General features: G+C 41.4%; 1 protein-coding gene across 1 annotated transcript in view; it reads left to right on the forward strand.

The window, feature by feature from the left end:
- The window catches only part of CCDC15 (coiled-coil domain containing 15), a 227,537-nt gene that overhangs the window by 25,992 nt on the left and 186,069 nt on the right, over window positions 1-15,476 (forward strand). The window contains exons 2-3 of the mRNA XM_006867680.1: window positions 3,592-3,741; window positions 4,778-4,960. Of these exons, the coding sequence (XP_006867742.1) occupies window positions 3,592-3,741; window positions 4,778-4,960 (333 nt within the window). The remainder of the gene's footprint in view (window positions 1-3,591; window positions 3,742-4,777; window positions 4,961-15,476) is intronic.

Raw genomic sequence — 15,476 nt, forward strand, 5'->3', positions numbered from 1 at the left:
AGTTTCGAACCGCTGACCTTAAGGTTCGCAGCCCAACTCGTAACCACTATGCTACCAGAGCTCCTTTCTTTCTAGGTAGGCCATAGTAAAGGGTCCTGCACAAGTTAACTTTAGGGCTTTGTCCCAGATACAGATGTCATAAGTAGCCAACGAAGAATTAGCCCATGGGACCAATGGGGCTCATCCTCTCTGTGCCGTGAGAAATCTGTGGACTCAGTGCTGTACCCTTTTAGGGGTATGCACCCACCTACCTGAAGTTGTCTGGGCTGGGCAGAGAAGGTGTGACAGGGAAGAGGAGGAAAAAAGTGTGTAGAATCCCCCTACACCTTCTTTTGCAAATGTGGCTGTGCTGGTTTAGTGTAGATTCACTGTGGCCCTCTGGCTGTGGCGCTGCCCTCTGAAGTCAGCCCAGGTGGGGTTGTCACAGAGGGAGTCCCGAGCCCTGATTGATTTCTAAATCACAATATTTTATTTTATACAGTGATTTTTCTACCAGTGGGTGTGGAAAACTGTCTCCCTGCACTTTATGCTTGATCCAGAGCCTTGTAGCTGTTCCGTGAAAGCAGCTTCTCTGGGTTTTCAACCCCTCTCCCATGGAGCCTGTTCTACTGGACTCCGAGTCTGCCGCTAACAAAACTGGAAGTTCTCTATTCAGCTCTTTTACTTCCTCATTTCTTCCATTTGCTTTAGCATCTCTATGCTGGAAAACAAGTTTCAGAATCTCTTATGACATCCATTTTGGTCTTTTTCTTCTTTTTCGTCTTCTTAATGATCTTCTGCTTTCTTCTAGTTCTTGATGTCATCCCACAACTCTTCTGGTCTTCAGTCATTAGTGTCTAATTTATCACATCTGTTCTTGGGATGATCTAAATTCAGGTGGGATATGTTCAAGGTCATATTTTGTCTCTCGTGGACTTGTTTTCATTTTTTTCAGCTTTAGTCTGACCTTGCATATAAGTAATTCATGGCCTGTTTGACAGTCTGTCCCTGGTTATGTTTTGACCGATGATATGGAGCTTTTCTATGATCTCTTTATATAGATGTAGTCAATTTGTTTTCTGTGTAGTTAATCTGATTCCATCTGGTTTGGTCCATGTGTATAGTTGTCGTTTATGTTGTTTAGAAAAGGTATTTGCATTGAACATATCATTGGTCTTGCAAAATTCTGTCATGCGATCTCCAGCATTGTTTCTATCACCTACGCTATTTTCCACCAAATAATCCTTCCTCTTTGTTTCCAACCTTTGCATTCCAATCACCAGTAATGATCAATATATTTTGATTTCATATTTGATCAATTTCAGACTACAGAAGTTGGTAGAATTCTTCAATTTCATCATCACTGACGTTAGTGGTTTTGGGTAAATTTGAATGATAGTTCTGTTAACTGGTCTTCATTGTAGGCTTGTGGATATTTATCACAGATAGCATTGTACTTCAAGATAGATCTTAATATGTTCTTTTTTTATGATGAATATGATGCAAGTCCTCTTCCAGTTTTCATTCCCTGCATAGTTAACCATGTGGTTGTCAGATTCAAAAGAACCAATACCACTCTGTTTCAGATCACTAATGCCTTAGAATATTTATGTTTATGCATTGTGTTTCATTTTTGACAACTTGTAATTTTCTTAGGTTCATACTTCTTACATTCCACGTTCCAATTTTTAATGGATGTTTACAACTATTTCTCTTCATTATGAGCTATGCCCCAGCAGCAAATGAAAGTCAATAAAGTATCATCACGGTCAACTCTAATTTGAGAAGGTGGCTCTTCCCCAGTCACATTTTGAGTGCCTTCCAACCTGAGGGGCTCATTTCCTGGCACTATATCTGACAACATGCTGGTGTCTTCATCATGTTTCAATATTCAATATTCTGGTGTTATCTAACAGTCTTCCACTACTATTCATAAGGTTTTCAGTGACTAAATATTAGGTAATAGTCCATCTCTTTCTTCTTAATCTTTGTCTGGAAGCTCATCTGAAACTTGTTCACCAGGGGTGACCCTGCTGGTATTTAAAATACTCCTTGCAGAGCTTCCAGAATCACACATCATGCAAGGCACCACAGTACGGCAAATTGACAGTGAATGGTGGATGAAAGGTATCTGATAGATGGTCTTGAAGAATGAATAAACATTTACTAAATGGAGATGAGAAGAAAGGCATATTATATTAAAAAATAAATTCTGAGTAGGAATTTTACAATAGGACATATTTGGTGAGTAATTTGGTGTTTCTGGACTGTGTACTAATTTTAGAAAATGTCTAAATTTTTTTGGAAAATAAAGTTTCATTAAGAATTAATAGTTCATTATGTCTAGGGATATTAGTCTCTCTCATATGATCCAAGAGTAAATAGATAAAGGTTTACAAAACAGACTAAATGCATTAGAGAAAGGAAGATCGCTTAAGGGAAATAAGACCCAATATATCCAGATTACACTCCCAGCTAAGGTTATTCATGGTATAAGTAGATTTGTGTTATCTTTCAGTAATCCAGAACTTGATTGGAACTTAATCCAACAGCATTCTAGGAGGTTGTGGAATAATATCCACTTGTCTGTGGATATTCGTCAGCTACATGCTCAAATTTATGGTATAAGTAATTTTCAAAGTGAGCACTGAGTGGCTACTAATTTGCTACCCCTGCTAGAGAGTAAGATCCCTAAGAACTTGATTGAACCTCAGCATAGTCATTCTGCTTGGTCACCTTAGAGCAGGTGGTGGGCTGGCAACGTCTTGCGTATGGGGTCCGCAGCCGATCTCCTCCCTCCCTGCCTTCCTCGGATGGCGGCTGTTTATGCTGGACGTGTGGCCAGAGACGGGTAAGGATCACGTGGAACCTCGGCAACCTAAGACAGAGCCATTGCCATGCTGCAATGAGTTTCGATGATGGGTAAGACTGAGGAATTCGCACTGACTGCCTAAGACAGGCAGCGTCCCTTAAACAAACAATAAATAAGGGGGAATCTGATGCAGACCGTGCAGACCCGGTCAGGAGGTCAAGAACCTGTGGGCCCAAGCGTTGTTGACCGTCCAAACCATCAGACTTTAGCCACCTAGTAGACATAGCAAACTGTCCCTCATCTGATTATTCAGTAACGCTTGTTAGTAATCTCATACATGAGCCCTGGATATCCACAGACAAATGTAAAAACCTTCCCTTAAAGCTGAGACTGTAAATTCCAAAAAGGCAAGTTCCCCCCTGACCCAAAAAAAAAAGAAAGCTAAAGAGGATAGAGAGAAACACTGTTAACTGATGATGCAGGGGATAATAATCAATGTAATGAAACAAGCTATATGAATGGTTGAATGTGAAGCTGATGATGTGCCCTGTATACTTTCACTCAATCCAAAATAAAAACATTTAATAAAAAAAAAAAAAGAAAAGAATTAATGGTTCATTAAAGATTATGAAGCTTTAAGAAGTCCTGGAGTGGCTATGTAGGGTAAGCACTGTACTGATAACCACAAGGTTTTGGGTCATAGAACTGAATTCTTTTTTTCTGGATTGGTTTGTTTTTTTACAACCGTACCCTTAGTGGGCAAAGCTACTGATAATTTAGATCATGTTTTATCTTTAAAGACTTCAGCTTGTGTGATTGAAGAAGAACTGAAGGAGCAGCTAAGAAAAAAAAAAGAAACATTGAAGCACTTTCAGAGACAAGTCAAACGCCGAGTAAATCAACATATTAGGCTGAGAAAGAAACAACAGCTTCAGAAGTCTTATGAAGCAGTAAGTTGAAAAGTTTGCCTAAGTAAAAATTGAATGGAAAGTATGTATGATGTCATATTTACCAAAAAAATCACTTTTTTGATTATGTATAGTATCTGCTTTATGTGTGGCGCTGTGGGCTAATGCGTCAGACTGCAAAGTCGTTTGAATTGCAAGGTCCGTGGTTCAAGCTCCTTGGAAACCCTATACAGGGTTGCTATGGGTCGGAATCGACTTGATGGCACTTAACTACTAACTACTACTAGTAAGAAGCTATGTTTCATTCATGTGTTGTTCTGACTCACATTTTTGGTTTCGCCAAGTAGTTAAAAACAGTGTCAGAGATTTGGATTCAGACTTGGGTTTGAACTCTGGCTTTACTTTTACTAACTATCAGACCTGAATGTCTCAGGACTGTAATTTTTCATCTGTAAAATGGAAATGTAATACTTGCTTCACAGAATTGTAAGAATTAGGTGAGGTATACATATTATTAACATAATAAGTGCTTGCTGAAAATACTACTTTACCAGCTAACCTAAAAACAAACCTAATGGCAGTTGAGTCAATTTCAACTCCTAACAGCCAAACTTGTTGTTAAGTGCAATTGAATCAGTTCTGACCGATAGCGACCTTTTATAAGGGTTCTGAGGAGCAGCTCGTGTGCTTGAACCACCGACCTTGTGGTTCAAACTGACTTTGCAGTCCAGTGCATTAATCCACAGTGCCGTGGAGTAAAACTGACCATAGAATTTACAAGGTTGTAATCCAGCTGCTCCTCAGAAACCTATTACAGGGTTGCTATGGGTTGGAACCTACTCAACAGCACTGAACAACAACAACAGACCCTCATGAAAACAGACTGCCACTTTTTTCTCCTGTGGAACAACTGATGGGTTTGAAACATCAAACTTTCAGTTAGCAATTGAGTGCTTAACCACTGTGCCACTGTGACTCAAAGTATACACCTCACCTCCCATTTAAAATCTTTCAGGCTGCTTAGAGACAGTATTTGATTGGAGTGGAATCTCATTGTTTTTTTTTTACCTGTGTGTAGGCAGAAAAAGAAGGCTCTATAGCTATACAGTCTTCAGATCCTGTACTCAGAGGTGGGGGTCCTAAAAAGAGAACAAGTGTTTTTACAAACACTATGAATGCTGCTAGTGGAATTTCATGGTTACCTCTTACCCCAGAAGATGGAGAAAATCATAATGAATTATTCCAACAGCAAGCCCAGGCTGTAAGTACATATTCATCTTATTTTATTTCTGTGATTCTTTTTGTTTTTGTTTTTTCCATTCAGCGCTAAGTCTGTCATACTGTGGTGGCTTGTATGTGGCTGTGATGCTGGAAGCTATGCTACTGGTATTTTAAATACCAGCAGTATCACCCATGATTTCAAGGAAGCTTCCAGACTAAGACAGACTAAGAAGAAGGAGACTCAGACTATTTTTGAATGTTTCTCCACTGAAAACCTAATGAATGGCAGTAGAACATTGTCAGATATAGGACTGGAAGATGAAAACAAAAATAGCAGCAAAAAATTGTTAGATATAGTGCCAGAAGGTGAACCCTTCAGCTAGGAAGGCATTCAAAATACAACTGGGGAAGAGCTGCCTCTTCAAGGTAGATTTGACTGTGATGACATGAATGGAGTAAAACTTTCAGGACTTTAATATGCTGATGGGGCACAATTCTAAATCAGGAGAAATAGCTGCAAATATCCATTAATAATCAGAGCATAGAATGTATGAAGTATGAATCTAGGTAAGTTGGAAGTTAACAAAAATGAAATGGAATGTATAAAGATAGATATCCTAGGTATTAGTGAATTGAAATGGACTGACTGGTATTGGCCACTTTGAATCTGAAAGTTATACTATTTACTATGTCAGGAACAATAATTTGAAGAGGAATGGCATTGCATTCATTGTCAAAAAGAACGCTTCAAGAGGGAGTCTAGTTCCAGAAGGTGCGGGGCAAGGTAGAATCTCCACTGAGTAGTTTCCAACCTGTCTGGATGGGGCTGATTAAAGGAGATGAGGATAAGACTCTTGTGGTTCAATAGTGAATATTTGCTATCAGGACTGACTGTGAGTGTTGCAAATGTAAAGGTAGACGTTTTGTAACAAAAAGAGGGGACTGGTTGATTTTGCAGTCCAGGAGCAGAGCACCCTGGGACCATCAAGGGAAAAGATTGGAGTGTGGGACCCTATCCAGTGACACCAGAGATGGAGGCTGAGATGATGATGTGGACAGATGGAGTAGCTGGAGGCGCTGGACTCAGTGAGGGAGGGGGCTGTGTGCTGATGTCCAGGGGCAGGCTTGCTGGGTGTACCCTTTGGTTGTTTGATGTTGCATGGGGAAGAATATTGAAAGTATCATGGACTGCCAGAATAACAAGCAAATTTGTATTGGAAGAAGTATAGTCAGAATTCTCCTTAGTAATCATTATGGTAAGACTTCATCTGTCATACATCAAACTTGTTATCAGGAGAGACCATACCCTGGAGAAAGACATCATGCTTGGTAAAATAGAGAATAAGCGAAAAAGACGAAGACCTCCAATGGAATGAATTGGCTCAGTGGGCTCAAGTATAACAATTGTGAGGATGGCACAAAACTGACTCCATGGCACCAAACTATAACAAACTAAAAATATGACATAAAGTTGGGATTAGAAAATTCAACTTCATTTTTATTTTTTTTCTTCTTGGTTAAAGTGGGGAATACAGTAGTGAAATTATGCTTATTTTTTGTCTATTTTTGGTAAGATACTTTTTAAATACAAATGCCGAAGTATTATAGAGTTCAATACTTATTACCAAGAATTTTAGAACAAGGAACATGCATTTTTCTTATTATAGTTATACCCTGGAAACATTGGGGGTTCAGTCCACTATAATAAAGCTAATATTGCAATAAAGCAAATCACTAGAATTTTTTTTTTTTAAAAGCTTTTATTGTGAATTAGGTGATAGTTTACATGGGAGAACATTGGTTTTGCACTCATCATATTTCATTTCATTGCAATGATTACAGTCTCATTAATGCATTGTCATTCAACAGTTTGTTTCTATTACATCTGTTTTTTTTGTTTATTTGTTTTTGATGTACACAAAAACACTCAGGAATACATAATCATTAAACAACCCAAAGGCACATTCTATAAGCCTGCCTCCTGGCCTCTAGCAAACAGCCTTTCTCTTTCCATGAGTCTTGAGTCTTCAGCTCTATCTCTTCATGTCATCATCTCTGCCTCCATTTCTAGTGTCATTGCATCTCTGGTTAGAGTGCCATTCCGTTCATCCTCTTTTACCTTGATAGTTCTAGGGTCCTCTGTTCCTGGAATGTAAATTTACTACTCCCTGCTTTATGTTACAAAACTTCTACCTTTACAGTTGTGACAATCCCACTGAGTCATGATAACAATTACTCACTATTGAATCATAAGAATCTTATGATTCTTTCACCAGACCCATCTAGACAGAATGAAAACTATTCATTGGGGATTCTACCTTCCCCCGCACACTCTGAAACTAAACTCCCTCTTGAAAACTTGTAAGCCAGCCACTTTGTGCCTTTATAGGCCCCCTCCCACCCCATTTTAGATAGCCAGTGCCTAAATTGTCTGTTCTTATCAACCCTGTATACTGAGGAGATAGGCTTGATCTTTGATGTGAAGACTCCTACCCTCTTGGTTGGTATTTTGAGCTACTACATCCATAAATATAGGTCAAGTTAATCAAATTGTAACATTTTACACTTGGTTCCTTTATCAAACTTCTTTATTTTCCTCTAGTTGAGCTTGGTCATCAAGCCATCAAAGCTAGGTCGAATGTGTACTATCTGCGAGTTTTGGTGTTCTTGTGCGCCTCCCACACTTCATATCAGCTCTAGTCCTTGGTGACTAGGTCAGTGTTCATGGGTTCAGGAGTTACCAAGTCTACCCAAACTTTGGACCAACCAGCCCTTCCTCTTCTGTCTCTCATCTTGAGGTTGACAGAAGTCTATGGAACATGGTAAAACTCAGCCCATGCCTTCATTATTGACTTTCCCTCACTTCCACTTACGTGTAGATCAACGAGGTGACCAGCTTGTTTACATGCTTGCTTGTGTGTTCCCTTTGAGTTTCAAACTTGGAGGAGAGTTTGTCCTGAAGAAACTTGATTGCTCACTTTGATGATTTCCTCAACAGACAGCTTGCTTATTCCTGTAATAGCCAAACAGGCTGTCGTTTGTTTGTTTGTTTGTTTTTTTCCTGCTGATCTTTCTTTCAGGAAGTATCTTCTGTTCCTCTGCCTGCTCTGGGTTGGTCTGCATGTCCTTTCAAGTGGGAATGTCTCACCTCAGAAGGATCTGGATGGGGATCAGGAGTCCACCTAAGGTCTCATACACTTCAAGGGCTCCACAAGAAGCCTGTTTCACTGGGCATTGATCGTGTCTGTGAATTAAATATAATTTCTAGGGATTCTGTTTTTATAAGTTGGTATAGGGATTTTGCAATTAGTGCAAATTTTGAAACCAGCTAGGCCTAGGAAAGACTGGAGTTGTGTTTTTGTTTTGGAAAGGGGAATGGCTTTTGCTAGTTTTTTTTTGATCTTCTGGGATTCCTCTAGTAGTTGGTGTTAGGGAGAGGCCTAGGTAAGTTACTCTTTTTGCTATTTGGGCTTTGTGTTTGGACACCTGATAGCCCCACTGTGCTAGTTGATTTACTAACTGGGTTGTATGCTGTAGGGAGAGGGACAAGGAAGGATGGCATAACAATAAGTCATCAACATATTGGAGGATAATACTGGGCTTTAGCTTAAGTGTGTTTAAGTCCTTTTGGAGGGCTTGGCCCAAATTATGGGGGCTGTCCCAAAAACCCTAGGCTAATATAGTCCAGGCCAACTATTGACTTATATGGGTGTCGTAAAGGCAAATAGGGGTTGGGACTCAGGGGATATAGGAATGGAAAAGAATGCATCTTTAGGTCCAGTAATGAATAATAGGTAGTGTTAGGGGGGTTATGGTTGAGGATAGTGTAGGGGTTAGGTACGAGTGGGTAGGTGGGGATTATGGCTACATTGATATGGTGTAAATCCTGAACTAGTCTAAAAGTTCCATCTGGTTTTTTTACAGGTAAGATGGGGATAGTATAGGGGGAGTTGATAGAGATAAGGAAACAGGCCTTTAGGAGGCGAGTAATGATGGGTTTTAAGCCATATAGGGCCTTGGGGATATAGGGTACTGGGGAACAGATATATAAGCTTGAGGATCTTTCAGCGAGATGACTACAGGTAAATGATGTGCTGCTATTACTGGAGTGTTGGTGTCCCACACTACAGGGTTGACCCCATGTAAAGAGGGTCCTGTTGTGTTTGGGAGTATTTGGGAGTTGCAAAATAGGATATAGGGGCGGGAGGGGTTTAGTTGAGTGAAATATAGGGTGGTTCCTAATTTTTGAAGGATATCTCGTCCTATTAAGGGCGTAGGGCAGTGTTGTAATACCAGGAGGAGTGAGTAAATGATAGTCCATGGAAATTGCAGGGCACTGGGGGTGTTTGGAGGAGGGTTTCTGGGAGTCCTTTCATACCTATTACTGTAGTCGGTAAAGGAGAAAGCGGTCCAGCAAATTCAGTTAAAACAGATAGGCTGGCCCCCGTGTCAAGTAGGAAAGAGATGGTCTTTCCAGCGACACTCCCTTTACCTGGAACTCGGGGACATGGGAGGCTGTGAGATTCTGGGCCACGTCATTGCTCGTCATTGCTTGGTTAGTGGCAGGAGGGACACCAGGCTGTTTTCAGGGTTTTTTTGGGGAGGGACTCCCGCTCTGAGGGGCGGCCTCTGTGTGGGACAGTCCATCTTCCAACGTCCCCACTGTCCACAGGTTGGACACAGCTTTGTAGGAGGCTTAGGGTTAGGGCATGCTTTTGCCCAGCGGCCTTCATTTCCACACCGGAAACACTTTCTTGGGGGGTTGACAGCCTTGTGTCCTTTGATAGGGTGGTGGGTGGAGGCCAGCATCTGTAGGTGAATTTTTGGATGGAAGTGCCTTTCTTTCTCTGCCCTTTTTTCCTTCCTCCCTATTATTGAAGACTTTAAAGGCAGTGTCAAGGAGCTCCCCCTGAGGGGTTTGGGGCCCTCTTTCTAATCTTTTTAATTTATTTCTAATATCTGATGCTGATTGGGAAATAAATTGGAGATGGAGGTAAGTTCTCCCTTCTGGTGACTCAAGGTCAAGTTTGTTATATTTAGTCATTGCTTCAGTTAAGTGGGAGAAGAAAAGGGCGGGGTTTTCTTCTGGCCTTTGAGTTATTTCATAAGTAACTGCCTTATGGGCATGTTTGTCCATACCATTTGCTAGGCAGGAGATCACATGTTCTAGCTTTGCGGGTCCGTCATCTGGAGTCTGATAATTCCACCTTGGATCAGTTCTGTGTACTGCTTCCTGTGCTACAGGGTAGGGGTAGGGGCTTGGTCATGCATATCATCAGCATATGTTTCTGCTGCCTTCCAGATTAAATCTTTCTTTTCTCTCTTTAGTGTGCTATTGAGGATGGTGTAGACATCCTGCCAGGTCAAGGAGAAAGTCTGTGAAAGACGGAGGAATTCTTTTCTAAATTTTGCTGGGTTTTCGCTGAAAGATCCTAACCTATTCTCAATTTGAGAGAGATCAGAGAGGGAAAAAGGGACATGGCTACGGGTTGGGCCCTCATAGCCGGCAACTTCTCTGAGAGGAAAAGGGTTAGGGATCCTTCTGATCTTGTTACTGGGCTGGGGGTGGGGTGAGGGTGGGGGGTTATTCTGATTTGTGGAATCTGGGGATGCAGGGAGTTGGGGTGGAGGTGGAGCTAGAGGAGGGAGCTGAGGGGAAAGAAGGTTCAGGGGAGTGGGGGTGGGGATAAGGTGGGGGATCATCTACGCAGTCGAAAGAGGTTTCTGGGGGGTTTTTGATGGTGTCATTTTTTGTGGGTGCGATTTGGGGGTTTTTCATTGAGAAGAAGAATTTGTTAAGTCAAACATTTGGAGCATAAAGATGGCCGTGACCTGAGATAGAAAAAGGCTTGAACATAGCGGATCTCCGACCATTTTCTGTTCTGTTGGAGGAAATTCTCTAGATCTCTGTGAATACCACAATTGAAGGTGCCATGTTCACTCCAGTGGTTTTGGTTATCTTGGGGGTATTGGGGCCAAATTTAGTTATAAAGCATGAAGGGGTATTGGGGCCAAATTTGGTTACAAAGCGTCAAGAGGTGTTTTGGATTGATTTCAGATTATAAATGAAGTTTTTTGAAATTGAACAAGAGACACTCTAATGGTGTCTCTTTTTCTATTTTTGAGATATTGGTCCCCATAATTTTTGTGTATTCAGTTAAAGGGAGAGGTAAGAGGAAGGTGGCCGGGGCACATGATGTTTCTCTACAGAATGTCCAAAGGAGAGAAATATCAAGGCCAGAGACAGGAGGGAGGGCCAGAAGAACAACCAGAGCGTCCCCTGTATAGTTCAAATGGCTGGCCCCTGCGACATATAAGAAAGGCCTGCTGACGTTATGTCTGGGGTCTGGAGGAGACGTTCTTTAGGTACCTTAGAGAAAACCTCCAGAGGCCAAATTACCTTCCCTGTGGGAAGGACTAGGGAGGACTCAGCCAGTGGTGGATGGTTGGAGCCAGTCTGTAACGTGGTCCTGTGTTCTGCTGGAGCCTAGAGGTTAGGAGGGAGACAAAGGGAGACAACTGCCCATACAGGTGACCAAAGTTGTGAATGGTGCAAGTCCCTTTAGAGGCTACTAGAGAGTAACCCCGGCCAAGCCTCCTCAATTGGACTTGGTTTGTTCACAACTCCAAGATGTCTCAGAAGGAAGAAGGAAAAGTTAATCTCACGTCTAGGATTTGCCTTAGATCGTGAGGAAAGGAAGGGAAGAGGGTGTGGGGGAACTAGACTAAGGCAACCCAGCAGGGGAGCTTCCGTTTACTCTCCCGGGGACCCCACGTTGGGTTCCAAAATATAAGGAAAAGACAGAGGGGAGGAGAGAGTCTTGGCTTCAACAGCAGGCGGGTTTATTGAGAATAAACCTGGGAGGGGGTACTCTAAGTCACCAAAGGAGACCAAGAGCCCAGCTGTTCTCTTCTAGACTGGGGTATTTAAGGCGGAGTGTTCTGGATACAGTTCTGGCGAGTTTACAATGGGCGGGGGTATGAAGATTGTCTTGAAACCTGGAATTATGGGGGCGGGGAGGGGGGGGCTCCAGGTGTAATAAAGACTGAAGCTCAAGCAGGACTTTATTCAGTTCTAATTGGGGGTAGTTGCAATGCCATTTTGTTGATCAAGCTCAGGGTCCTTCAGCTTGTTTATCCATTCTTCCATTGATGGGCACTTAGGGTGTCTCTATTTTTTTGCTGTTGTGACTGCTGTTGTTGTTAAGTGCCGTTGTTGGTTCCGACCCATAGCGACCCTGTATAGGGTTTCTGAGGAGTGACTGGTGAGCTTGAACCAACGACCTTGCAGTTCAAACGGCTTTGCAGTTTGGCGCATTAACCCATAGTGCCACACCAGGACTCCCTGCTATGATAAACATAGGAGTGCATATATCTACTTGTGTTCTGGCTCATATTTCTTGTGGGTATTTACCAAGGAGCTCTGGTAGCGTAGTGGTTACGAATCGGGCTGCGAACCTTAAGGTCAGCGGTTTGATACTACCAGCTGCTCCGCGGGAGAAAGATGAGGCTTTCTACTCCCGTAAAGATTTACACCCTCGAAAACCCTGTACAGGGTCGCTATGGGTCGGAACTGACTCGACGGCACTTAACAACAGCAACAACAAATTTACCAAGTAGAGGAATTGCGAGATCACAAGGCATTTCTCTTTTCACTCGTATTTTTTTTTTTCCTGGTGTATATTAAAGTTATTTTTACACTGAACTATAGTCTGTTAGGGAGTCCTGGTAGTGCTGTAGGATAAGCACTGGATGGCTAACCCCCCAGGGTTAGCAGTTCAAACATAGCAGTGGCTCATAGGAGAAAGATGAGGCTGCCTTATCCCATAAAGATTTACAGTTTTGGAAACCCTATATAAGATTGTTATAAGTCAGAATTGACTCAATGACAGTGGATTTGTTTCAGTTAGGGTAGTCTGTTAAGATGTTATGACAAAGTTTGAAATAGTGCAAGAATTACCAAAATGTGACACACATTTGTCCAAAATGTGCACACAGTGACCACATGCTGTTAAAAAAAGGTATCAATAGATTTATATTTCAGCTTTTGTCCAGTTGATGTCATGTTCTTCAACTCTGCCTTGGGGATTGTTCATCTTATTTAAAAATGTATTTCTAGGGATAGTGAGAGGATGAGAGAAAATGTGGGAAATGGTGAATATATGAAAACTAAAGTTTTACAAGTGACTATGTTTGATCATAAACATGTAGTAAATCCAGTTCTTCTATTAAGTAGGGAAAGCTTTAGAAGCATCTTATGTTGAGAAAGTTTTGAAATAATTTTTCTTTGTCCTAAATCACACATTTTTAAAGTTGTTCAGTTTGTAGTAATCTTTGTTTGTTTTCTTTTTTAAGATTAAAAAAATTAATTTTATTTTACTGAATAAGATAACTGTGTAAGTTACAAAGACTTAACTTAGTTCTTACCATCGTGGAATTTAATAGCTATAAATCCCACTGGTATGTATGATTTCATTTCATATAATGCATGATTGGAACTTATTAGCAGCAGGTAGTTAGATATGTCATCTTTTTTAAACTTTGTAAGGTTACTAATGAAATGTGAAATAGAACCCTGCAGTGGTTTTTATTTCCAAGTAGAGCTACAAAACGAATAGGCCCCAGTCTATTAGATAATAATATAGACATGTTTGATGTAGTTGGTGGTAAACCTGTTGTTTTATGGCAGTTGAAAATTTTGAAATTCTAAGGCTGCCGGGGTCTGACCTCGACATAGTTGTGTTGTTCACGAGTGTTTGGTTCACGAGGAGGGGAGATCCAGCGGTGATAGGGATAGCGAAAGAATACACAGACAGACAGAAGAAGGGGGACAATGAGGCACCCCAAAGCCAGGGTGGATACATCACTGGTGGGCAGACTTGGGAGTACAGGCATCATGGCCTCTGCAGGCAGCAACTCACTGCCCTGCAATCTTTACTGCATGCCCTCCAACCTGTAGTGCACACTTGGGCAGGCCTGGGCCTCCGTTTTATTTAGGGGAGGAGCTTCACACCAAGCTGGGAGGGACTTAGGCAAGGTACAGCTAACATCATTACTTTTCCAGACATTCAGGTAACTTTACATCGTACTTCGCTGGTTCGAATCCCAGGCTCGCAACTTGGTTTCTCAGGCTCAATTAACATATCTATAGCCCCTGAGCTCAGCTGGGGGAAGGTGAGAGGGAAGGACAAAAGCTTGGGTGGAGTCCTGCTGTTTCGGCTTCCTGAGCCAGGTCTGCAGGAGGACTCCAGACACCCAGGTGAATGTGCGGCACCTGGAAAAGGATTAGGGAGGATGGGTTTTTTGTCTGTAGAGCAAAGAACTGTGAAGTAGCTACGATATTTTTAGTTAATCCTTTGGAGGAAGGCTTGACCTTGCAGCCTTTACAGTCTTCGGCTTTAGGAAAATATCAGTTATCTGTGGATTATCAAGGGCTCCATGTCTGCATTTAATTATAACATAACCGAATACTAAGATGAAAAACAATTTGCTATTGACTGCCAGTGGCCAGATCTGTTACACTTGGGCCTCTAGGGCCTCGAACCTCTGACGAGGCCTACACGGTCTGCAACATAAGGTAATAGTTGGGGAAGAATTCATAGAAGAGGTAGGATTGAACTATGTGTTTTGTAAACTTTGGATATTACAAAAAAGATGACAAAAATTTTTGAGATGGGGCACAATTAAAGTTCTAGAATCTACTGTGTTTGGTATATTTGGGAATAAGTGACAAATGGGACTTTTCTAACTGATGAGTTTATAGAGAATAATAGAAAATGGGCTTAGATAGGTAGGAGTAAATCAGATTGTGAAAAACCTCGTTTTAACAGTTACAAAAATTTTTGAAGTTTTTGTTTTTTTTCCTTAAGTTTTTATTGTGGATTGAGTGTAAGTTTACAGAGCAGATCATCAGTTTTACATTCAACAAATCATACTTGTTTGATCACAATGATTACATTCCCCTCAATGTGCCGTCAGTTAACAGTATTTCTCTCTATTCACTTTAGCTCTTTTTTAAAAAAAACAACAACACTCAGGCATATATAATAATTTACACCACCAAAGGGCACATTCTGCAAGTCTGTCTCCTGGCCACCAGCTCTTAGTTTGTCTCTTCCCATGAATCTAGAGTCCTCAGCTGCTCTCTCTCTCTATGTCCCCATCTCTGGTGTTGCTGCTTCTCTGGATAAAGTCCTGCATTCTGCTTGTGCCCTTCTCCCTTGATGACCCTAGGGTCCTCTGTTTCTAGACTGTAAGATTAACCACTCCCCGTTTTTGTTATAAAATTTCTACCTTTATAATTGTGATAGTCGCAATTAGTCATGACAGCAATTATTCAGTATTAAATCATACAAATCTTATCCCCATCTCTTTTAATCAGGCCCATCTAGACAAGATGACAACTATTCAGTGGGGATGGTTTTCTTCCCCACATACTCTTTTTTTTTTAAGGTTTTTATTGTGGATTGAGTGAAAGTTTTCAGGGCACATCATCGGTTTCACATTCAAACATTCATATACCTTGTTTCATTACATTGATTATAATCCCCTCCACA

The sequence above is a fragment of the Chrysochloris asiatica genome, unplaced genomic scaffold (genome assembly GCF_000296735.1).
Source record: "Chrysochloris asiatica unplaced genomic scaffold, ChrAsi1.0 scaffold00107, whole genome shotgun sequence".
Lineage (NCBI taxonomy): Eukaryota > Metazoa > Chordata > Mammalia > Afrosoricida > Chrysochloridae > Chrysochloris > Chrysochloris asiatica.